The 24,474-nt window shown below is 45.7% G+C and overlaps 2 protein-coding genes across 5 annotated transcripts in view; both read right to left on the reverse strand.

Annotated features, from left to right (window-relative positions):
* Positions 1 to 28: 28 nt before the first annotated feature.
* LOC136663871 (WW domain-binding protein 2-like) lies at positions 29 to 13,522 on the reverse strand. The gene is made up of 7 exons (XM_066640830.1): positions 13,470 to 13,522; positions 13,070 to 13,178; positions 11,759 to 11,879; positions 11,348 to 11,437; positions 9,911 to 9,997; positions 9,085 to 9,195; positions 29 to 108 (listed from the first exon to the last, which is right to left on the reverse strand). The coding sequence occupies exons 1-7, from the start codon at positions 13,520 to 13,522 to the stop codon at positions 29 to 31; spliced, it is 651 nt and encodes a 216-aa protein (XP_066496927.1).
* Positions 13,523 to 15,393: 1,871 nt separating this feature from the next.
* The window catches only part of MRTFB (myocardin related transcription factor B), a 92,507-nt gene continuing 83,426 nt past the window's right edge, over positions 15,394 to 24,474 (reverse strand). For all 4 annotated transcript variants that reach the window (XM_066640426.1, XM_066640425.1, XM_066640428.1 and 1 more), the window contains one exon: positions 15,394 to 24,342. In XM_066640426.1, the coding sequence (XP_066496523.1) occupies positions 23,804 to 24,342 (539 nt within the window). In that variant the 3' untranslated portion in view covers positions 15,394 to 23,803. The remainder of the gene's footprint in view (positions 24,343 to 24,474) is intronic.

Here is a 24,474-nt window from a genome sequence, read left to right on the forward strand (position 1 = left end):
GCATCACAAGACTGTGGGTGGAGCCCAGCTAGGGCACGAAAGGGACAAGGGGTCCACTTGCAAGGACCGGCAACGGCCCCCAAATGGCCTGAGAGGAGTATTTCCTACCTGTCCGAAAAATGGTTGAAAAAGGATCACGTTCTGGCCAACTGGCACTTCTGCGCATGGGGAATATATTTAACCAGGCATTATGTACTGCCAGTGTTGGTGAATTTGGAATCTCATTCTAAAACAGTAGCAAAGGCCAAGGGATCCTGTGTGATGCTGAGCTGGAGTGAGATCACCTCTGAACCCACAGGGCAAGTCTTTTGTGTGACCACTGGGCACCCAAAAATGCCACTGGGGAATCCCCCCAGTAAGCATCCCAGGGGTCCTGGGTGAAGGGTGGGGAGAACAGCAGAGGACCCTAACTTCTTCAGGGATTGGCTAAGCATGGGTGTGTGGTCTGCCACCTACCAGGGAATCATTGGCCTGTTCTTCAAAGGTCTTTGATAGGCCTGCCAGATTGTGGCATCGCAAACCAGATTTTTTTTTTTTAAACCCAGCGATGGGCCCAGGTACTACTGATTAAATATGTTGCTTCGAGTCCTGAACAAAATCATACTTCAGGGGTGCTTCTGTTATAACCAACTCACAGCTCTCCCTCTTCTCTGTGAAACCAGGTTACAAAAATAGGTTAAAACAATTCTCTGCCTAGTCTAGTCTCTGCCTAATTCTCAGTCTAGAAAAAAAAAGGCACCTGAGGGGGCACATGACTGAGATGTACAAAATTATGCACGCGATAGCTAGAGGGATGTTCTGTTCCCTCTCACACAACACCAGTCATCATCCACTAAAATTGGGTGTTGGGAGAGGAAAGGATAAAAGGAAATATTTCTTTACCTAGCATGTAATTAGTCTGTGGAACCACTTGCCACAGGATGTGGTGATGGTGTCTGGCCTAACAGCCTTGAAAAGGGGATTGGACAGATTTCTAGAAGAAAAGTCCATCACAGGTTACAAGCCATGATGGGTATGTGTAAACTCCTGGTTCTAGAAGTAGCCTACATCCAAATGCCAGATGAAAGAGTGGCACAAGGATACAGGTCTCTTGTCTTGTGTGCTCCCTTGAAGCATCTGGTGGGTCGCTGTGAGATCCAGGAAGCTGGACTAGCTGGACCTGTGGCCTGATCCAGCAGAGCTCTTCTTAGGTTGTTATGACTGGGATTTTATCTGATGGCTGTGACATATAAGAAGCTGGACTAGATGGGCATTTGGCCTGATCCGGGGGGCTCTTCTTATATTCTGCCCCCTCTCGTTAGCTAGAGAGTGTCCCTCCACAACAGATGTGTATTGCATTCCAGCACTGGAGAGAAAGATGCCCAGCTAGTGAGGAACATTTTTCCAGTAAATCCCCAACCATCAGGAGGTGACACTCACTACGGTTTTGCCTTTTCACAGTGAGCAAGATGGCCAGCCTTGCTTGACCCTCGAATGAGGACAACCGCTGACAAGAAAAAAAACACACAAAAAACTTAGCATCTTTCATAAGCCGGTGATGAATTTTCATTTTAATAGTCCACAAGCATAAACAATCCCTATTTCCACTGCATCTGGAAAAGAAAAACAGGAAAAAAAATATTGTGAATACCTAAGGCAAGGTCCATTGCTCAAGCTTGGCATGAAGAAGGGTCAGTCCAGGCAAGACTGCCGAAGAGGACTGAAAAAAAGGGATGCCCGATCTCGTCTGATCTTGGAAGCTAAGCAGGGTCGGGCCTGGTTAGTACCTGGATGGGAGACCACCTGGGGATACCAGGTGCTGTAGGCTTATACCATAGTCTTTCAAGACTGAAGGTTGCCAACCATAAACATTCAACCACCACCATTCAATGTCAGGAGAAGTTCAGAGCTCAGCTCCCTCCAGCTACACCCCTGCTTAGGTAGCCCAATGATCTGATGCAACTTCCTATGCATCTTGGGTGTCAGAACGGAATTTCGCTATTTAGTGGGAGGAGGGAGTACAAGGGAACATTTCATGATTTGTAGCCAGGGGTCTTAAATGAACAGCGTTGATCATCAGGCTCAGACTGCCAATGTGCCCCAGTGAGCCCCAAGATCTGTGGTGACATGTAGGCCACTGTGGTGGCATATAGAGGTGGCCACCAGCTGCCCCCCCCCCCCAGTAATAGCAAAAATTGTTCCTATCACTGCCTAAACCCTTTACCCTTCCTGTTCCGCCTCCAAAATCCCCCCCTCCATGAACAGGGCAGGGGGTAGTCCTGAAGAGAGGAGTAGAGATGGAGTTTCTCCAGTTTATGGTGGTTTTATATGAATTTGGGGTGCTGATTCCAAAAATGGCATCGGTTTCGGAGATATGGCATAGCGTTGTTAGCTGGTTCAAGCAGCTTCCTTGTGAAGTAGCCATGGTGTAGGCTTCCTCGCAAGAAAGCCGCTTGAATCGGTCACTAACGAGGTTATGCCATATCTCCTAAACTAGATGTGGTAGTCTCTGCTGATGCATGGATCGCTGGAGTGATCTTGTCTGATCTTGGAAGCTAAGCAGGGTCAGGCCTGGTTAGTACTTGGATGGGAGACTGACTGGGAATACTGGGTGCTGTAGGCTTATACCATAGTCTTTCCATGCCCGATCTCGTCTGATCTCGGAAGCTAAGCAGGGTCAGGCCTGGTTAGGACTTGGATGGGAGACCGCCTGGGAATACCAGGTGCTGTAGGCTTATACCATAGTCTTTCCATGCCCGATCTGTTCTGATCTCGGAAGCTAAGCAGGGTCAGGCCTGGTTAGTATTTGGATGGGAGACCGCCTGGGAATACCGGGTGCTGTAGGCTTATACCATAGTCTTTCCATGCCCGATCTCGTCAGCTAAGCAGGGTCAGGCCTGGTTAGTATTTGGATGGGAGACCGCCTGGGAATACTGGGTGCTGTAGGTTTCTACCATAGTCTTTCGAGACTGAAGGTTGCCAACCAGATGTGGTAGGGCAAAACTGATGTCATTTTTTGAGTCGGTGCCCCAAATATACCCAGGAATAGGTCTAACTTAAGACAGCAAAAAGTATGTTGGCCTGTGTTAGTCATACAATGAACATTATAAGGTTTCCTCCACCTGTTTCAGTCGGTCTCAAGGATGAACTGGCCCTGCACATACCAAAACTTTACGCCTACAATGGACTAGGAAAAATAGGAAGCTCAAAATATACAGTCCATCACCTGTCTTTATTGGCTCAATCTTAGAAATTTTACTGAACCCCTTCTGAAAATTTTTTTCACCGGACGGTCAAAACTCGACAGCAGGAGCCAGTCAAACCTTGCAAACGTAAATGCTACATTTTTTTCTGGGAAACAGACTTCTCACAATTTCCAATTGAACAGTGTTGGCACAGATGGCTTCCTAAGGTCAGCTAAATATATTTTTATTTACTTTGGAAGACTGTCAGCCATCAAAGTAAGTACAATGCCAAATTCTTTCCTTTAAACACTGGACAACCCAACGTTACCAAGGCCTTTCCAATTATTCGGCAAGAGGTTGGAATGCATTTATTCAGATTTAGATTTATTTCTAAAATACAGACTTTGGGGTTCTCCTATCAATTTTCTTTTTTGCTTTAGCCTTCAGCCTGAAGAAGAATTCTGTGGAATCTGAAAACTTGCTACTCTTAAATTTTCTGGTTGATCCCAATTTAAAGCCTAAAGGATTGTAGCTTTGGAATAATTACATTGGACATGTTTATAAAGGTCATGCCCCCAAGATTAAATTAGATATTTCTTATAGACTTTGAGGTGCTGATGACCATGAAAATGCAAAATTGGCTACGATTTGTGAGTGATCCGCAATAGACATTGTCCATAGATGTGTACTGGTCAATGTCCACTTCGTTCCCACCACTTATGTATGCAAAGTGTTTAGTTTCTCCTAAACTCGAGCCATTTTCATATTCAGCGCATTGAAATTAGTCAAGGTTAGCCATCTTCAGAGCTGTGCTTTGGGGCCCCCCAAAACTATCAGATTTGAACATCCACAGATTTTGGTATTCGCTGGAGGTTCTGGGAACCGAATCCCCGCAGATAAACAAGGGTCGCCCTATATCTGTTGCACTTGTACAAAATATTTGCATACTGCTCTTCGACGAGTTCCCAGAGCAGTTCTCATAGCAAAAAGAAGTGACTGAGCAGACAGTTCTGTGTGTGAAAAGGTGCTCAAAATCTGAGCGAGAGAGAGAGAGACAGGAGCAAGACACCACCAGTGTCAAAGGACACAGTGCTGAGATGAACAAGGATAGTGGCTTTCCTTCTGCTAAATAGCTGTATAAGGAAGTCAATAGTCTAAAACAGGGGTGTCCAAAGTCTTTGGCAGGAGGGCCACATCGTCTCTCTGACACTGTGTCGGGGGGGGGGCAGGGGGAAAGAAGAATTAATTTACATTTAAATTTGAATAAATTTACATAAGTTTACATAAATGAATATATTAAAGATGAACTTATATGAATGAATGAAGGTCTTGCAATAGCTCAAGGCCTTGCACAAAGCAAGGCTGGCCTTTCCTTTGCTGCTGCTACTGCATCACAGACGTGAAACAGCAAGCAGTGGAGGGAGCCCTCATCCCACAGCTCACGCAAGAGGTCAAACAGTCGCCCTCACACTGAGAGCAGTTGCGTCAGGCCAGTGTGGGCTCCAACAAATCTCTGGAGGGCCAGAGGCTCATTGGAGACTGGGGGCTCCCTGAGGGCCGCATTGAGAGGCCTCAAGGGCCGCAAGTGGCCCCCGGGCCGGGGTTTGGGCACCCCTGGTCTAAAAAGATGCCTATTTGCCCATTTAGCAGGGATGAATAACACACACACACAGGTCAAGGGAACGAGGAAAAGAAAAAAATGGCTATGAAGTGCTACAGGTGTAGTTTGCAACAAATCTTAAATGTTAAGCTTAAATGTACCAAGAGGAGCATAGCAACCATTCCCAACAGGGGTTACTGATGATGACAAAATGGTCCTGGCTGTGCTAAGTTAATTAACTTTTTCATGCAATGAGGAACATGGTTTTCTTATATCCTATACTAGGAGCATAGACCAAGAAAGCTTATATGAAGACTCACTAGCCCTGTGCATGCGTTGTAGTCTCTCTATGGCTAAAGGTCTAGAGCAGTGATTTTAACCACTGTGCCATGGCACACTGGAGTGCCATGAATGGTATGAAAGTGTGCCATGGGAATTTGGTGGAGGGTTATATATATATATTAATAGGACACTTGGGGGACGTGAGCCCAATATGATGAGCTTTGTCAATTGTCAAAAAACTGGCAGTGTGGCTTGACAGTTTTACCGCTTTCTCGGCATGCCCTGAAATGAAAGAGGTTGAAAATAGCTGGTCTAGAGCTGGCAAGCGCCACCCCCACTGTAAACATGCTCTGTAGCTTCACCCCCCATGCAAACACCAGGAGGGGGCGGAGCTACAGAGCATGTCAACCGCAGAGGCGGGGCTCGCTGGCACACTCTCGCTAATCTTGGATCTGTGAAGACCGTCCATGGTTTAGCAATGCCTGCATGTGCTTTTGTTATCATATTTTCTAGAGATTGGATGATAGAGCAGGACGCATTGGCCAATCAGATTAGATAGCCACCATGTACATTGGCAGGAGAAGTGGCAACCTTTTGCCGAGATCGGGCGCCCTTGTGTCTACTTGAACTTTCTGGGAAGGGACAATGTTGGGATAGGAGAGCCAACCCCTTGGGCCAACACACCCACAGAGTGGAGAGAAGATGGCACTGGACACCTTATTGGCTACAATGGTGATTGGGCAGCAGTGTCCCCTCCCCCAAGTAGCGCCTTGTTTAATCCATGATGCACAGAGCCTAATGTGCCCTGTCTGTTTCATGAACCACCAAAAATGGGGTCACAACACACTGGTGGGTTCTGGACCCACAGTTTGAGAACCACTGGGATGAAGGAATGAGGTGCTTCTCCAGGTTCCTCCCACTATCAGGGTCAGGCTGCTGGAGAAAGGGCTTTTCTGTGGTGGCACCCTGGGTTTGAACATAACACGTGAGCCTATGAAGCTACATACTAAGTCAGGTCTTTGCATTCAGTGACAGGGAATAGCTCTCTATGGTTTGACTGAGAAGTACATTGCTTTAGCTGGAGATGCCAGGTATTGAACGCCTAGAACCTTCTGCATGCAAAAGGGGGGGGCGTCTCCATCCCGAGCTACAGCCCCTTATGCGCTAGGAGTGTTTGCCTGATGCAATCATTACTGTCATTCAGGTACAGTTCTAATTTCACCCTAGTTTCCCAAGCCTGTAACAAACACCACTTTGATGTCTTCTCATGGCTTGCTGGTTTTATTCTCTATGGCTGTTTTATGCCCCTTTTGGTCTTTAAAAAATTTTTTTAATGCTGCCTTCCCTTATTTTTACAAACTGTTTTGTAAGCTAGGTAGTGGATCTTTTTCTTGGACCGCACCAGGGTGCGTGCGTGCGTGCGTGTGAGAGAGAGAGAGAGAGAGAGAGAGAGAGAGAGAGAGCGCTCTCACACTGGGAGACATAGTTTGTTAGCTGGCAACCTTCAGTCTCGAAAGACTATGGTATCGCGCTCTGAATGGTGGTTCTGGAACAGCGTCTATAAGCCCTAGTGATACCTCTGCTTGCCCTGCTCTTTTTTTTTTTTAACCCTAACAAGTCTCCCCCCCCCTTCATCCAATGTTTCAGTCCCACAGCCTTCCATATCAAGCTCCCTGCTAGCTCCCTAATCACAGATCAGCTTTCACTTAAATAATCATTGAAACTCAGAGGCTATTGAGATGCCTACAGGGGTGCTCATGAGTGCTGTGGCCTTAGTAGAGACAAAGCAAGAAGTGTGGACTGTTTAGTCAAATGGCAGGACACACAGACAGACATGGATCAGGCATGCAGATGCAGAAAAAACAGAGGCATTTATGACAAACGACCTCAAAATCGATTCACTCTCAAGTGGGTCCCTGTAGGTAGAAAAGCACTTAATATCTAGTTCGTTTTTACCCTCTTGCAGGCCTTGGGGGGAATCGCTAGGAGAGAAGGAAGGGAAATGCAAGACCTTGCAGCTGGCTGAGAAATGTACCTTTCCAGACCTGCTTCTCAGTGGTGCCTGTTTCCTTGACCTTGGATTCTCTGTCCTCCGCAGTGGCAACAGCTCTCTTGGATGTCTGGTAAATAATAATAATAATAATAATAATAATAATAATAATAATAATAATAATAATAATAATAATAATACAGGTATTTATATACCGCCTTTCTTGGTCGTCAGATTTCTCCTCAGACTTTAATTCAAGGCGGTTTACACAGGCAGGCTATACTAAATCCCTATAGGGATTTTTACAATTGACGAAGGTTCTGTCTTTCAAGAACCACAACATTTCAGATGGATCTTTTATGATCTGGTATCACATTCTGGCCTCCAGTTTCCACCCACGCAAGCTGACAATCCTTCATATCTCACTGGAAGGGCGGCCAAAGAGCAGATGGAAAAACTCGGCTGGGCTTGTCAGCAGCTTCAAGGTCTTGCCGTTCATGGTGCCGGTGGCCTCAAACTGGCGACCTTCAGCTGTTATCTTCAGGCAAACGGAGGCTCTACCCTCTAGACCAGACCTCCTGCCCACTTAAGTAAGTGAGCAATGACAATGAATCACTGTTGAATACTATTGCCAGACTTGCTCCCCACTTCTCTGAAGTTCCAGGGCTGCAGTGCTACCACATTCTGGGTTTCCTTTGAAGAAGGGATCACTGGGGGATTAGGGTGGCCTCACCTTGTAATCCTTGCTTTATTAAAAAAAAAATGCAGCGGTTCCGCATCAGGTGGGAGGCAAGTTGGCAGAGCACTCCTGCAGGCCAGCAACAGAGCATGTCAGATCCCCAGGGAGGCTCTGATGCACCTAAGTAGCCTTCTGAGAGCCAGCTCAAAACCTCTGGAGACAGCATGCCAGATGTCTTGCCGGGGGACATGGCGGCCACTGCCTCTGCCATGCAGCCACCTCCTCCACTTTCTCCTTCTTGGATTTGAAAAGTAAGTGGGGAACAGAGTGGCAGAGTGGCAGAGAGAGGCAAGCTAAAGCACTGAGGACCTAGTCCACTACTCCCCTCTTCTTCACACTTCCTCCTCTGGTCCACTGTACCCTTTCTTTAGGGGAGGGTGCCTCCCATCAATCCACTGCCTCAGGCAACCGTATCAGGTGACTTCACAGGCAGGCCAGCCTTTTGGCTTTCCACCAGATTTAAACGTGGTCTCTTTCTGGATCTCAGTTCAGGTCAACCCTGTCTTGGCTCACGCAGAAGCTTTCATTTTCACTGACCACACACCCAGAGGCGGAGAAGAGGAAGGGGAAGTGATATGTCATCACTCCCCTCTCACCCTCATTCGGAGGGGCCTCTGCAGAATATTCCACCGTTAACACACCGCCACCACCCCAGTTTCAGGGGATATTCTAGCCTCCTGGACTATTAACCAGTAATCTGTCTCACAAAAGTCTTGGCTGGCCAGTGTTCACAAGTGTAATCTTGTAACAGTGTGAACACCTAGGACAAGAATATCAAACTGATTTCATACAGCAGGCCAAATAGCATTCATGATGCTTGCTGAGAACTGGAAGTGATGTCGATAAGCAAGAAGTGATGTCATTAAATAGGAGATGACCAGAAATAAGCACTTTTTCCTCTCACTTGGGAACTAATTAGCCACAAATGACTGAAGAGAAAATATGCAAATCTTGATCATATTTTCAAGGTATGGGAGAGCCCAATTTTGATACATAAGAACATAAGAACAGCCCCACTGGATCAGGCCACAGGCCCATCTAGTCCAGCTTCCTGTATCTCACAGCGGCCCACCAAATGCCCCAGGGAGCACACCACATAACCTCATCCTGGTGCCCTCCCTTGCATCTGGCCACCTTGATGAGGACTGCCCTTTCAGCAGCGACAGTTCAACACAGCTCAGCAGCTGAGAGCAGCTGATGGTGGTAATGGGAGAGCCCAAGAGTCGGATAAAGAGCTTCCACAGGCTGCATCCAACCCGCAGGCCTTAGGTTTGACACCCCTGACCTAGGAGATACTCTGCTGACGAACCTGAAACCCTGCTCCCTCGTGCGAATGTTTCTTCCAGTTCAGAATAGGGTGGGGGAAGGTCTGGTGGGCCAGGGTAAGGGGGCGGCCACAGAGGCAGCAAGTTGAGTGAACCTGTGAAGGCAAGACCAGAACAGCTTTCACAAATAATTAACTACTGTTAACATTTTAAAACAAAAAGAAAAAAAAACCCTCGTGCTTGCAAAGCCCATCTTTAAAGTCTACTCCAGGGGTGCCCAAACCCCGGCCCGGGGGCCACTTGCGGCCCTTGAGGCCTCTCAATGCGGCCATCAGGAAGACCCCAGTCTCCAATGAGCCTCTGGCCCTCCCGAGATTTGTTGGGGCCCACACTGGCCCGACGCAACTGCTCTCAGCGTGAGTGCGACTTTTTGACCTCTCCTGTGAGCTTTGGGATGAGGGCTTCCTCCACTGCTTGCTGTTTCATGTCTGTGATGCAGTAGCGGCAGCAAAGGAAAGGCCAGCCTTGCTTTGTGCAAGGCCTTTTATAGGCCTTGAGTTATTGCAAGACCTTCATTCATTCATATAAGTTCACCCTTAATATATTCATTTATGTAAACTTATGTAAATTTATTCAAATTTTAAATGTAAATTAATTCCTTTTTCCCCTGGCCCCCGACACAGTGTCAGAGAGACAATGTGGCCCTCCTGCCAAAAACTTTGGACACCCCTGGTCTACTCTGATGGTCAGCGACAGTGAAGTGGACTGAGATATTGGTGCTTCAGTCTGATCCCCAGCTTTCGAGGCTCCCCAGGAAAGAGAGAAGCCCAGTGGCCCCCAGTAAGCAGGGCAGACCATCGTTTTGCTTACGAGCTGTCCGAGGTGTTGTGGGATGGGCGTAAGTGTAGATAGAGGCAGTGGGAAATTCTTGGAGGTTGGTGTCCTCTCTAAGTAGGTCTGTTGGAGCAATGGAAAAGTCATGTCAGTAAATGTCACTTCTTTTTTTTTTGCATATTTCTGTGAACGTCTTTGAACCACAGACTTCAAAGCAACCTATTTTGTCTCCCTTGTGAGTGAAGAGGGTTGCTGCCTGTTCTCATGAAGAGACTACCCCGTGTAACAGACAACAGCTTATTGAACATCACAGATTGCATCCCCCAAACTGTTGAAACTTGGGGGTATCCTGTACACCCTACCAACTGGGATAAGAGGCACCTCATCTATATCCAAGACAAGTTATTTTTCCGGCACCCAGTCAAAGGGCATTACCAATGAAATACACACAGGGAGAACACTGAGCAAAACTACTATCATCAATCATGAACTAAGTGGGGACAACTCCAGAGCACTTGGTGATGAAGTCATCACCAAGCTCCAGAGCACTGCGATGTGTGGGGCAATGATTCCAGCTGCACAGCCATGCAGCTTAGAGGGAAGGCTACTCATCAGCATTATTACGCAATCAGTATGTTGACTGCCTGTGTTCATGTACTGTGTTTGTATCACGCCCTTCTTCCAAGATGCTGAGTGGCATTCAGGGTTCTCACTCTATCAAACCTCACAATGATGAGCGCAAGGTTGGGCCGATAGGTTGCAAGGCTGCTCAGTGAGGCCCAGCCCACTGCTCTCATCATGACATCACAGTGAACAGCATTTCTATTCAAAGCTTCTGCTCACATTTTTGTCACTGCTATTGCAAAGCAGGCACATGTCCGACCTTGTCTGATCTCAGAAGCTAAGTAGGGTCAGGCCTGGTTAGTACTTGAATGGGAGACCGCCTGGGAATACTGGGTGCTGTAGGCTTATACCATAGTCTTTCCAAATCCATTATGGGATACAAGCCATGATGTGTATGCGCAACCTCCTGATTTTAGAAATGGGCTATATCAGAATGCCAGATGCAAGGGAGGGCACCAGGATGAGGTCTCTTGTTATCTGGTGTGCTCCCTGGGGCATTTGGTGGGCCGCTGTGAGATACAGGAAGCTGGACTAGATGGGCCTATGGCCTGATCCAGTGGGGCTGTTCTTATGTTCTTATGTTTCCATGCCCGATCTCGTCTGATCTCAGAAGCTAAGCAGGGTCAGGCCTGGTTAGGACTTGGATGGGAGACCGCCTGGGAATACCGGGTGCTGTAGGCTTCTACCATAGTCTTTCGAGACTGAAGGTTGCCAACCATTTTTTCCTCATAAGAGGGTCTGCAACACAGGAGGGGCCTTGCTATGCACAGGCCCCCCTCCCCAACTTGCAGCTGGAGCCGGAGACAGGGGACAAAACTTCAAGACCAACTGGGTCATCTGTAAAGTTACCTGCTTCCGACAAGTCTTTGATCATGTTGAGGCAGTCAGCAGCTCCGTACCGGAAGATGAACTTGAAGACAATGACCCCCTGGATGGAAGCTAGGAGAAGAAGACGACAGCGAGAACTTGCATCACACATCTGGGGCATTACATTACATTAGGCCATCTGAGCCGGCAAAAGATCTTTCAGCACCTGAAGTGAAATTCAGGGAATGAGAGGAGGAGAGTTGGTCACTCCCCACCCATCAAGTGTCTCAGTCTGACTCACGGTTAAGCAAGCACTGATGCCACTATATACCTATCCCTCTTTCAAAATGATCAGAATGGCAACATTCCTTTACAGAGACAATACAATTCTGGCTACCAGTTCCAAGTCATTTTGAGAAACCTCAGCTGAAGTATTCGGGTCACAACACGTACTCAGGATTCCTTTGATATGCTGCTGTTTGGAGTCCAGCTCTTCTTCCAGAACACACTCGCCTAAGAGCTGCAGTGGAAAACGAATGATGGTGGATCCTTTGCTTTTGTGTTGAAATATCATCTAAGAGAAAACGATTGGTTGGTTGCAAGAGCATCTTATGAAAGGAACAGAGAAGAAAAGCAAGTAACCCAGGGGTGCTCAATAGGTGGATCGCGATCTACCGGTAGATCGTAAGGCAAAATGAGTAGATCACGGAGTGCCGACCCCCCCCTTCAGGTGCCTCTGGGAGGAAACGCCGGGAGTAAGGCCGATTGTACTCAATGGGGCTTACTCCCAGGTAAGTGTGGCTAGGATTGCAGCCTCACAGCCTAATCCTAGGCATGTCTACTCAGGAGTAAGTCCTGTTATACTCAGTGGGGCTCAAGGTACACCAACATACATTGTACACATAAATGTTATATGTTATGATGGCGCGAACATTGTAAAAAAAACTCTGGTAGATCTCCGGGCCTTGCTGGGTTTCAAAGTAGCTCTCGAGCCAAAAAAAGTGTGAGCACCCCTGAAGTAACCCCTTGGAAATAGATGCAGAGATGGTGAAACCTGAACCACAGCAAACTCTGTTCTTGTGTCATAAATATGTCTCAGGACATGTTCTGAACAGGGCTGGTCAACCCATGGGTCTGACTCACAGCCCAGTCCTAACTTGCGCTGGAACAGGCAGGCTAAGAGGCCTGCAATGTATGCAGCACAAGGTAGGTGCCAGCTGGAAGGCAAGTTGGGGTAAGGGGTATTTTTCCCTTACACTGTGTTGCACCCCAGGCACCCCTATGGGACTACTTGGATGTGCACCGGCGAATTCATTGGCGCAAATCCAATCAGCCTGTGTAAGGCTGCAGGACCCAGGACCTGGGGTTAGGATTTAGCCTGCACTGCCACGGTCAATCCCACCCCCTCCATGCCCAATCTGCCTCCCATATCACCCTTTTCCTGCCCAAAAATGTCCCCTCCCCACTTTGATTCTACTGTCTCAGGTGCCAGGAAGGAGACAGGTTGACCCTGGTTTTGAAGGCACATGATATAGCAACCAAGTTGAAACTCAGCTTGGCACTGAAATTCCACCAAAAAATAAAATAATTACCAAGTTAGTTTCAAGATTCTCTCCCCCAAGGGGCAACACCAGACAATTTTCAAAGGGAGGCCAAATGAGTTTCCATTGGATCTTATTGCCTAAGTCCATGTTCACAATGGCCAACTGGTTATGACCTTCTTGCCAGTTTCCAGGTATCAGCTTTCGAGTCCCAAGTTCTTACTTTGTACTGAGTGAGGTAAAGCATCCCCCTCTTGACGCCTTGGAGCTCTTCTGGAAGGTCTGGCCTGTCTTCCAGCAATAACGAGACCTCGCTGTAATGGGCGAGAACCCTGGAAACAGGAAGGGCTGGGTAGATCACATCCCAAAAGAAACACACCACCAGGAAGCCAGAAGGTACACACAGGGACCCATTAGCTGGGTCTGTTGGCTTGGTTATTAGCCACGAGGAATCGCCCGTTACTCAGCTTTACACCGAGGCTGCTATTTGTTCCATTGCCTGAACTTATTATATACGTATATCCTCATTTAATCATGTCTCAAAAAGCAACTAGTCCACATGAACTTATGAAGTGCCTACCCCCTGGATCTCTCTTACTCCCCTTCATATAATTTGTACTTACCTTTCCTCAGTACTGTTGGCTGACCTGGAGAATTGATATCTAGTCACCTCCATGGCTAGTCACTCCTCTTTCTTCTGAAGTACCCACTGGTACCTCCCTCTGGCTGAGGAGTACTGGTGGGCAAACAGAAATGCCACCAGTCTTTGTCAGTATCTCTGTGATGTCAGCAGGTGAGGTAACAGCACAGACTCTGAGCTGCAATTGGGACAGATGGAAACCTCTTGCTTGCTTGCTTGTCCAAGGGCTGCCTCTTTCCCCCGCCCCCCTTGATTTCTGAACCTTGTTTCTTTTTTTTGTAGTTCAGCTCCAGTCCTGGGACATTTAAGATTTTGTTGGCCAAGAAAGAAAGTATATGAGCAATGAAACAAAATAAAATTTCTCCCAAACCTTCCTCTGGTGGTATTTCTTCCTAGCTGACTTTTCTCCTGGTGAGGTTTTAAGACTGCAAGGAAGAAAACCAGGTGAGAACATAAAATAGAAATACGCCCCACTGGATCAGTCATCTAAGTCCAGCATCTTATTGCTTACAGTGGCCCATCAGGGGCATCTGGGAGGCCCACAAAGCAAAGGATGAAGTCATACTCCTCTCCCACCATTGCTCGCCTGCACTATGTGAAGTTCTCTTTTCTCCATCCAAAATCTGCCAGCCAGTTTCACGGGCTCTCTTTTGGTTGTGAGAGAGAAAAGATACTCTCTGTCCACTTTCTCCACACCATGTATCATTTATAAGCCTCAGTCATGTTCCCACCTCTTACCTATGTTTTGCTAAAACCAAAAATCCCCAAGCAATCCAGCCTTGCCTCAAAAGAAAGCTGTTCTAGCCTCAGGATCATTTCAGTTGTCTTCTTTGCACCTTTTCCATATCTACAAGACCTTTTTTGAGGTCTGGTGACCAAAGGTATAAAGCAAGCACCGTGCATTTGTACAAAAGCATTACAACATTAGCAGTTTTCCTTGTACGTAATTGGCCTGCGTAGCAGCTGCACACTGGGCCAACACTTCCATTCAGTTATTCTCCATGACCCCAAGAAAACTTTCCTGGTTATCACCGACATCAATGTAAAAGCAATACCTTGCACTTTTGTCTGGTTAGGGACCAGAGCGTGAATGAAAGTCAAAAATGGATGAGTGTCAAAGCAGAGCCTTAGGACACAATCCTAATCAGGTCTACTCAGAAAGTAAGTCCTTTTTTGTGCAATGGGGCTTACTCTCAGGAAAGTGTGGTTAGGATTGCAGCCTTGCTTAGCTTGCAAATTGATTTTGGCCTGCAATAAATGTAAATAACTACATAACAGAAATGCATGTGAAACCTAAATGAACAGAAATAAAACAACAACATGTGTAAGAACACTGATGAACACTGAGGAAGGCTGGATGAAATTTGGTTATTAATTGAAAATGGTTGAAAGAACAAAGCGATGAAAATCAAGAGGATGGAAGTCAAGGTATTGCTGTGTATGCGAAGTTGGGATTCCCTGCCCCCCATGTGACTCACTTACCACCACCACCCCGTGGGCATTTGCCAAACAGGTTATATGTAGCTATAGTGCCTGGCAGTGGGAGCAAGTCCTGTTGAACTCAGGGGGACTTCTACATACAAGACCGGGTTGGTTGGTTTGCAACCTTCAGTCTCAAAAGACTACGGTATAAGCCTACAGCACCCGGCATTCCCAGGCGGTCTCCCATCCAAGTACTAACCAGGCCTGACTTTGCTTAGCTTCCGAGATCAGACAAGATCAGGCATGGACAGACTATGGCATAAGCCTACAGCACCCGGCATTCCCAGGCAGTCTCCCATCCAAGTACTAACCAGGCCTGACCCTGCTGAGCTTCCGAGATCAGACGAGATTGGGCATGTGCAGACCAGGTTGCGTTTCAAGAAAGGGGCATCACCAAGCAAGGATGACAAACCACCACCACAACGTATATTAACTTGTTTATTTGACACACAAATTTGCAAAATTGCCGAGATATCAAACATTTTTCTCGTTAGCTACCATATTGCCACTATGTACAAAATATATGATAAATGTACTACACATATAAAAATACAGTATGCATTACATATATACAGTACAATGTGCAAAACATGGCAAAAAAGAAAAATCAACGTATGGAATTGATTCAAGGGGTGCAAACAGCAAATACAAAGGCATCATGGTTTTCTTGTACAAAAGGCAACGCACCAATGGGGGATGCTCAGCTTGCCAAGGTGGTTTTCTTCAGTCTAGCGCTTAAATGAAGAGGCCTATACAGATCTTCCTTTTCATCAAGTGAGATGCTAAGACGTTGAAATTGCAACCGTGAAATGGAGAAGAGACACACCTACCACGCTAAGCGCTATTGTCTACCGCAAACAACGGAACAAAGGAGAGAGAACTCCAATGGGGAGACCTGTGTTCGTTACTTAATTCAGTTTCACAACCTACAAAAAAAAGGGAACTCTAGAATGAAAAGGATAGCCTCAAAAATATCTACATCTTCAATTGAAAGCAAAATTTCAACGGGGGGGGGGCGGCTTTCATTTTGTTCGTATGGATTAAAAACAAGATGTGAGCTCCTTTGGCAGTAGAGGTGATAACGTTATGGGGTTTGCTGTTACGACTCATTTATCTGCGATGCTGGTCTTAGAAATACGTTTATAATGTTCACTATTTCAGGTCAATGCATTTTTACTGTCGAAGCCTTCTCTGCAATCACCAGATTTTTAGGCAAGGGGCAGCGGACGGGTTCACAAATATTCTGTGCTTGGAGCAGAGCGACCCATTTTCTTTTTCACGCCCAGCTGCGGGTCAAATTAAACAAACGTATTGGGATCCGTCTCAACTTTTTATGTTTTGAGCATTCTGCAAAAAACGTAGCGCAGCTTAAAAGCTTGATGATTTTGAAGATTAGAAATTTTCCTCGCCCCCTAGTCATGGTTAGAAAGCCAGAGATAATTATTTTCACATTCTTGTAACATTTCCAAACTCAGTGTACTTTTAATTTAAAAACAGCACACAATCACAGAGGAAAACTCATTGCGATGATTTCTTAAAGATGATGTAAGACTGGCTTCATTTTTCAGAGTGTAAAATTGACCACCACCGCACATTAAACCTCTCTCTCATGAAAAAGATCTGTTTTTCCAGAAATACATGTGACAATATTTTCTATATTCCAGTTCTAACAGAACCTCGACTGCTCCTGCTGTTGTTATTTAACCTCTGTGTAACACCACCAGCGTATTAGGGATCTGTCAATCTGAATTAGTAATTGGGGTATAAATTAGTCAAGTGCTTTGGAACCTACTGATGATTTCAACAGGACTTGCAAGGGCTTAACTATGGCTGGATTGTCCCTCAAATACTGATGCTGCCCAACAAACAGGGTATGTCCAGGGCTGGCTCAAACCCTCCCAACATCCAAGGCAGTGTGCCAAATACTGATTGTCAGTACTGTACAACATGCCAGTCGCCATTCCTCCTCCTTCCTAGTTTTGAAAAAGAGGAGGAAGGAGCAGAAGAGGAAAGGCAGAGTGACAGGCCAGACTAGAGACTTTCCTTTCCTCCACACTTCCTTCTCTATTCTCCCTCTTTCTTTTTGGATCCAGAAGTAGAAAGAAGAGGAGCGGTGGAGGTGGGTGCGTGGAGGCAGGGGATGGATGCTCCCTGCCAATCTCTCACCAGAGGCGACCTCCTTAGGGCTCAATCCTATCCAATTTTCCAGTGCCGGTGCAGCTGTGCCAATGGGGTGTGCACTGTGTCCTGTGGTGGGCAGGTAGTCACAGAGGCCTCCTCAAGGTATGGGGATATATTACCTCAGGTTGCACCAGAACTGAAAAGTTGGATAGGATTGGGCCCTTAGTTGGCTTAATGGTTCTGATTATGCATCAACTAGCTACTCAATGCTCGGTGAGTCTTCACAGTACACTCTGCAAGCTTCCTGTTTTGTGAGTTGGGCAACCAGACAAGTAGTGCTGGATTTCTACGTCTCAGGAACATATCATGATAGGGCGCAATCCTAACCAACTTACGAGCCCCGGGGTAAGGGCAATGCAGCTCCAAGAGAAGGGAACAAACATTCCCTTACCTTGAGGAGGCCTCCGTGACTGCCACCCAACTGCAGGACGCAGCACATGCCCCACTGGAACACCTATGTCAGTGCTGGAAAGCTGGTTAGGATTTGGGCCTTAGAAATGTTTAGCAGCTAAGCCACTTCATGTCGGAAGCCACTTTCTAGAATTTCAGGAAACCAGCCAAGGATTACATGGCAAGGCTTTAAACGTTTCTGCATCAGCATATCCATAAATAGATATTTATCAACAGATAAATACTGATCAACTCAATTTTCTGTACGAATGTGCAGCATGATTCTAACCAGGCCTACCGGGAAGTAAGTCTCACTGAATTACACAGAACATATTCCTTAGTACGTGTGGTTAGGTATGGGGCTTCACCCTTATCCACTTCCACTGATGAAGTAGGAATATTTGATATGAGATTTTTCAAAAGCGGTCAGTACAGAAAAGTTACTTCTCTATGCCGTACCCACTTCAGCTGCAAAATGCCCTGAAACACAAACCCCACAGTCTATTTGGGTTTTGAAACTATGCAGAAATAACTTGTATGTACAGAACTCCAGCTACTATACCCACGAAGATGACTGACAAAAGAGGAGCACACAAATTCATCTGCAAGACTATGCTGCAAGCTTGCACACAGTGAACAAGAGAGCAGATATCAGTGAGGCTTGGGCAGATTCACATGTCACCTTTTGCCAAGCTTCTCTCATTCACAGGGGTGACCGAGAACATCACACACAAAACCAGGAGCCCATGGATTTCTGCCACAGCAGCTTTCACGATCACTGAAGCTTCAAATATGGCTTTCAGATGGGGAATATGTCTCCAAAGACCTCCGAGCATCAGCTGCTACCGGCATCCCTCCTGTTCCGGCTCCCTGGATTAGAAAAGGAACCAGGGTATGGAGCGACCAAAAAAACATGGAGGAGAAGAGAATGGTGGGCTAGAGTGTTGGAGACACTCTGGCTCACCATTCTCCTCTCCACCATCCTTCCTCTTTCACTCCTATTTCAAATCCAGGAAGTGAGAGGGAGAAGCAATGGCGATGGACCTGTCCTGTCAACCTGTTACCTAAAGCAACTGCCACAGGTAGGGCAGCTCATGCTCCCAGGGGACAAAAGTTGCAAGAATGGAGATATTCAGGTTCTCAAGGAAAGGCCACTCTGCACATGAAGAAAGCAGCCAAAAGTAATGGGCGAACACACAGATCTGTAGCCGATGTGAGCATGGAGGATGTGCTTTGGTACTGCTTGCAAGCACTGCAACTGGGGAAAAGACTGCACTAGCGCCAAGGGTCACTGAACCAAATAATCCATTTTTTTAAAGATTTAAAATGCCTTTGAGTTACAAAAATAGTCATGTGGACAAAAGTTACCCAAGCGATTTAAAAAAGAAAACCGTCACAAATACCAGGTTCACATATATGTGGTAAATACTGTACAACAGGTTGCCGATTTCAGAACGTATAATCCAAAGCAAACTGTTATGTCTCATAATGAAGCTCTATTCTGCAATGCACAGAAAATACCACACACTCCTACTCTAGAAAATAAATACTTCCATTACAAACAATTCATGATCCCTTAAAATGTTTTCAAAAAAGAAAGCGGTTCTGTGCTGGTTTGTCACACACCTGAAGGGATTTGATACACAGAAGGGGGTTTCTGTCACATACCTGAAGGGATTTGATATGCAGAAGGGGTGGGCTGTCTGGCTTGGATAGCACACAATGCGCGAAGGCTTTTTTGCACCGCAGCATCACAAAATCGCCTATGCCGAGCTGTATTTACATGAGTTCTGCCAACCGGGCACGAGCGGCCTCGTCAGTCTGTCATTGTAAGGTAACAAAAGGCTCCGTGGCACCCAAGAAATGATCTGGCTTCATTCTGGCACATTCTGAACCAAGGAAGCCAGCAAGCGAGTCTGAGGGCCACAGTAAACCAGTCGCTTTCTAGGGTGCGATGGCCCACTCCCTTTTTGCCTATCGCCTGGGCCAGGATCCAAAGCCCAGAGAGATGCACACACACATTGAACCACGTGTGCAGACCGAGTTCTTTTTGCTTCGGCTCCCACTGTTGAAGAGACCGGTCACATTTTAAACTGAATTGTAGCTTGCCTCTTTTGGCAGTGGGTGTTGCTGTACAGAACACTTCAGAGAAATAGCTCTGGCTACGGAGCATGGTTCTCACACGCATACATCTCTGCCCTCTTTGGATTTTAGCCCTAATATCTAATTGTTTTAATACTTAATTTGTATCCACTATGCTTGTATACAAAGTACAGACAACAGACTCCACCTCATAACTCTTTGGTCTATTAACATTGTATACGGCACATCACAGGAATATACTAGCATACAGTAGTGTAGTGTTTAAATCGCAGAGGTGTTTCCACACCCAGGAGAGGCTCCATCAGAGTGCTAAGTATCCTAACTAAACTGACTTTCGTGGGAGAAAAATGACACTTAGCCTCTAACGGGGAGATAGATACTCAGCACCTTGCAAGATTAGCCTCCAGAAGAGGATGGCCAAGTGGAATGGTAAAGTTGAAGATACGTATTCACTTATTCTCCAAATGGAAATGCCATCACACACACAAGCCAAGCCAGCAAAACTTAAATGCAGATAATACGAAGCGCTGCAGCCGATTGTGGAACATGCAAACCCCAACTAAACTATGGCAGTACCAAGATAAAGTGGCGTAAGTACACTCTCCCAAACACGGGTCCCAAATTGGTTGATTTTTTTTTTGGTGTAAAGCTACCCTGACATCAATAGCATTTTTGAAAAATTTAAAGCCCCTGTCAGCCTCAAAAGCAAGCCAGTGTCAGAATTGGCACCTTCACTATTGTGGCTTTAAGAGAAAAGAAAGAAACTGCAAGTATGCACTGCAGGTGTGCAATTGGCGCAAAATACCACACAATGACTAATGTATCAAGCCACACAGATATCTGTCGGCCTAGTCATCACCGTTGTGTTTATACCCCTTCTGTGGGATTCCTTTTCTTCCAAGAAGATAACAGCAGCATGATTGAAGACCACTGGAAAGAAGCAACTGTCCCCATTCGAATCAAATTTTCTTTGACTCCAGGAAAAAGTCAAATTAACATTGTGTTTGGTATGAAAGAGTATGTGTTTGGTATGAAAGTGTTTGGTTCTTCATCCTGAAAAATGCTACTGTACAAAATCAAGATTTAATTGCTCCTGGTAGTCTGAATTCCTTTGAAATGCAGACCTTGGGGAACAGTTGAGGTTTTCACAATACTGTATTTCTCTCTGGTTAAAAAGTGTGTTCTGAAAGAAGCTGTTGGTGTCTGAGCTATCATGTTTTCAGTTACAACATTTGGTAGCAAAACCGATTGTAGGACAATCTGTGACAATACCTCTGGCTTCTACTGTTGCTTCAGAAAGAATAAGAGAATGGTCTTGATTCAGAGAGGAGTGAGACCTACTGGAACACTTGAGCTTCCCTCCTACCTTCCACTCAAGTTTTTCTCTCTTAGAGCCTGTAGCGATATCTGGGAAGGGGGGGGGGTGTCACACAAACCATGTGTACACTGCCCCAGGTGCATGATTAAAGGTCCATCCCCACAGCACCTTTTTGAGACAGCCTCAATTAGGGTTGTGAGCACAGCTCTCATTTACATCTCCACTTTAAATTCTTTTAGAAGTAGCTCACTTAGAGACTTTGGGCACAATCCTAACCAGGCCTACTCAGAAGTAAGTCCTATTGTGTTCAATGGGGCTTACTCTCAGGAAAGTGTGGTTAGGATTAGGAAAAAAAGAACCACTCTCTATCTGGAAGGTAGGTCCATGTGCTCAAAATTTATCACTCAGTGTCCTTATAATTCGATTTTCAAATATCGTGTAAAAGGAATTAAAACAGTTCTAAATTTGGACCTGGAAGCCTTTCTTTCTCCTGTAACCTTTTAGCAAGGATTCACATTAGTTCAAAGTGTTCGGGTTGCATACAAAGAGGTGTAAGTGGATGGAAACAGACACAACCACTGCTTTGAAAGAGTTCACGCAGTCAAATGCATTAGGTATTAATATAGTTCCCAAGTAATGAGAAGTAAACATGCCATTCCACACTGAAAAGGCATCATTGAGAGTCCTGTGCTCAAGCCTGAGCACCCCACTTTAAGAAGGATGTAGGTAAACTGGAATGGGTTCAGAGGAGAACAGCAAGGATAGGCAGGAATCTAAGAGGAACAGTTGAAGGAACTGATTATGTTTAGTCTGGAAACACTGAGAGGTGACATAACAGCTCTCTTAAAATACTAGGAGGAGGCAGAAGAGACCAAAGACTTGAGCTCTCCTCCCCAGAGGACAGGAATAGGTCTAATGGGTTTAAGTTATAGGAGGGGAGACTTTCGAAACTTAGGAGAAACTTCTTAATTAAAGAACTAATGATCTAGTGAGCTGGGTGGGTTCTCTTGTGCTGGAGGTCTTCAAGCAGAGGCTGGACAGATAGTCCTACATCTGGGTTTTCTCCATAGGGTAGGGGGTGGTGGACTAGATCGCCTGCAAGGCTCCTTCCAACTCTACATTTAAGTGCTATAAGAAGCAACATATTTAGTTTCACTGTTCTTGTGAAACGTTCTGGGAACTAGAACAGCCCTTCTGTGAATGGAAGATACGTTTTGCTACCTTCTGCATGCAAAGAGCACCTGCAGATCCTGCCCTATGGAAATATAGCTGCAAAATATCTATACTATCCCTCTTGTGGAAAACTAATAAACATAAGAAAATATCACTACATATCTCTGACCACAAATCCCTTTCTTTCATAGTGTTCAGATGGCTTATATAATGTTATCTGCTTAGATGACTTAGGAAGTACTATCTTAAGGAACAGAAACAAACCCGACTGTGAGTATATAAGTGACAATGGCTATTTCCACAACACAGGACCTAATGTGCAATTCATGTGTGTGGGTCACTGAACTTTTTTTTAAACTTCTGAATGCAAACTGAATATGGTTGTCATTCGATTCAGCAAATCTCAGCTGATTAATTGCATGAGTCTTAGTGGATTGAGGGCCCAAATCCTATCCAGTGCTGATGTAGCCTCAATGTGACTCCTCCCCAGGTAAGGGAACAATTATTCCTCTCCATCAAGAGAGCAATGCAAGCCCCATTGGTATAGTTGCATCAGTGCTGGAAAGTTGGATAGGATTGGGCCCTAAATCTGCATAAGATTCGCATATGAGAAAACACAATCATTCTTAAAATTGTCTTAGGATGCGTACATATGTCTCAGCAGACATCACCCTGGTAGAGGCTTTCTCCCCATCTTTCAAACATAGAAAGTGCTGGTTACCTGCAGTTTTTAGAAGTATCTGTATTTAAAACACTAACTTTAAAGAAAGTTTGCTGCCCGGTTTAAGCAAGGGCACCTTTTTAGACTATTCAATTTAAAAAAAAAAATCAATTAACTGACTAAACATTGCAGCCCTAAAATCAAATCAAGACTTTATACTGAAAGCCTTGAGCAGGGGTGCCAAACTCGTTTCATACAGTGGGCCGGATAGCATTTATATCTGCTGAGGGCCAGAAGTAATATCATTAAACAGGTCATTACCAGAAATAAGCACTTTTTCTCACTTAGGAACGCATTAGCTGCAAATGGCGGGAAGAGAAAATATGCAATCTTGGTCATATTTCAAGATATAGCAGAGCCCAGTTATCACGTGGGCTGCCATTTCAGCAGTAACACCTCAGCACTACTCAGAAGCCAACAGTCCGAGAGTTGGATGAAAAGCTACGGCGGGCCACATCTGGCCCCCAGGCCTTATAACAACCCCAAGGCCGAGAGAGACTTTTTCAAGTCACGAGGCAATCTACAATACAAACCTGTATTTCATTGCCTCAGCCTGAGCTTCCACAAGGTAGCTACAGCTTGGCTCAGGCTGTCCACAGGAACAGTTGCGTGCAGTGATATTATGCCTTTGCTCATATAGAGATTGCTCTCTACTTTTACAATGAGCTAGGTTCCAAAGTTCTTCTTTATCCCCCCCCCCCAGCTGATTGCCAGCAATAAACACTGGTGATAAATTTTGGATGGTTACGAAACCATCTTCTTATGCTTTGATTTTAGTGGAACATCCTTGATAATTTTTTTTTAAAACTATCTATAAACACAATGTTTTAAAAAAAATCTTTCCTAAATATTGTTTTAAAGATGACCCTGAAAACAAAGAGTAGTAAAACAATGGACCTATGCTGTAAGTGGATCTCTAAAAAACCATGATCAAGAGGTTGTTGCCTTTTCAGTTTTCCCAGTGCAAGTGCAGATCCTGGGGATCAAGAAAATCTGTCGAAAACATACTTGGCGCAGTGGAGCTCAGAGGAGTTAATCCCGATGAAGTGTTTGGCATGGTAATGTCTAGCCATTCCATGTTGTCTAAATTGGTGTCCGGAAGGTCAAGAGACAAACAGGAATTGGAAGTAGTGAACTGCGAATCAGACGTTTCCATAGGCGACTGTGAGTTATCTAGTATGCCGGAGTGATTAAGGAGGTCGTTCTGAAGGTCCTCAATGAGAGAGAAGGATTCTCTGTCCTCACTACTGCAAGTCAATGGAGGCATTTCGTTCCCTGAAGGCAAAGTTCCTTCCAAGAGGGCTTCTAGCTGGTTCTCCAGACTCACAGAGAAATTGCTCGTTGGTTCTAAAGACAGCGGAGGGGCCATTTGGACTTGCGGGGGCGGACGAGACACCACTGTGTTCACTGGCATTGTGGTGATATTGGCAGTAACTGGATGCATTTTGAAAACCGGAGAAGGTTCTTCCTTGGTCGGCAGAGAAATCTCTGTTTGCATGAAAGAAAACAGTGGGTTTATCAGCAGGAACAACGACACCTGTTCACTCAGATTTATTGCTTCAGCAAGATGTTTAAGGGTTTTGGAAGCTGAACGTACAGTTTCAGGAAACAGTGAATTAT

The sequence above is a fragment of the Tiliqua scincoides genome, chromosome 13, assembly GCF_035046505.1.
Source record: "Tiliqua scincoides isolate rTilSci1 chromosome 13, rTilSci1.hap2, whole genome shotgun sequence".
In the NCBI taxonomy this organism is placed as follows: domain Eukaryota; kingdom Metazoa; phylum Chordata; class Lepidosauria; order Squamata; family Scincidae; genus Tiliqua; species Tiliqua scincoides.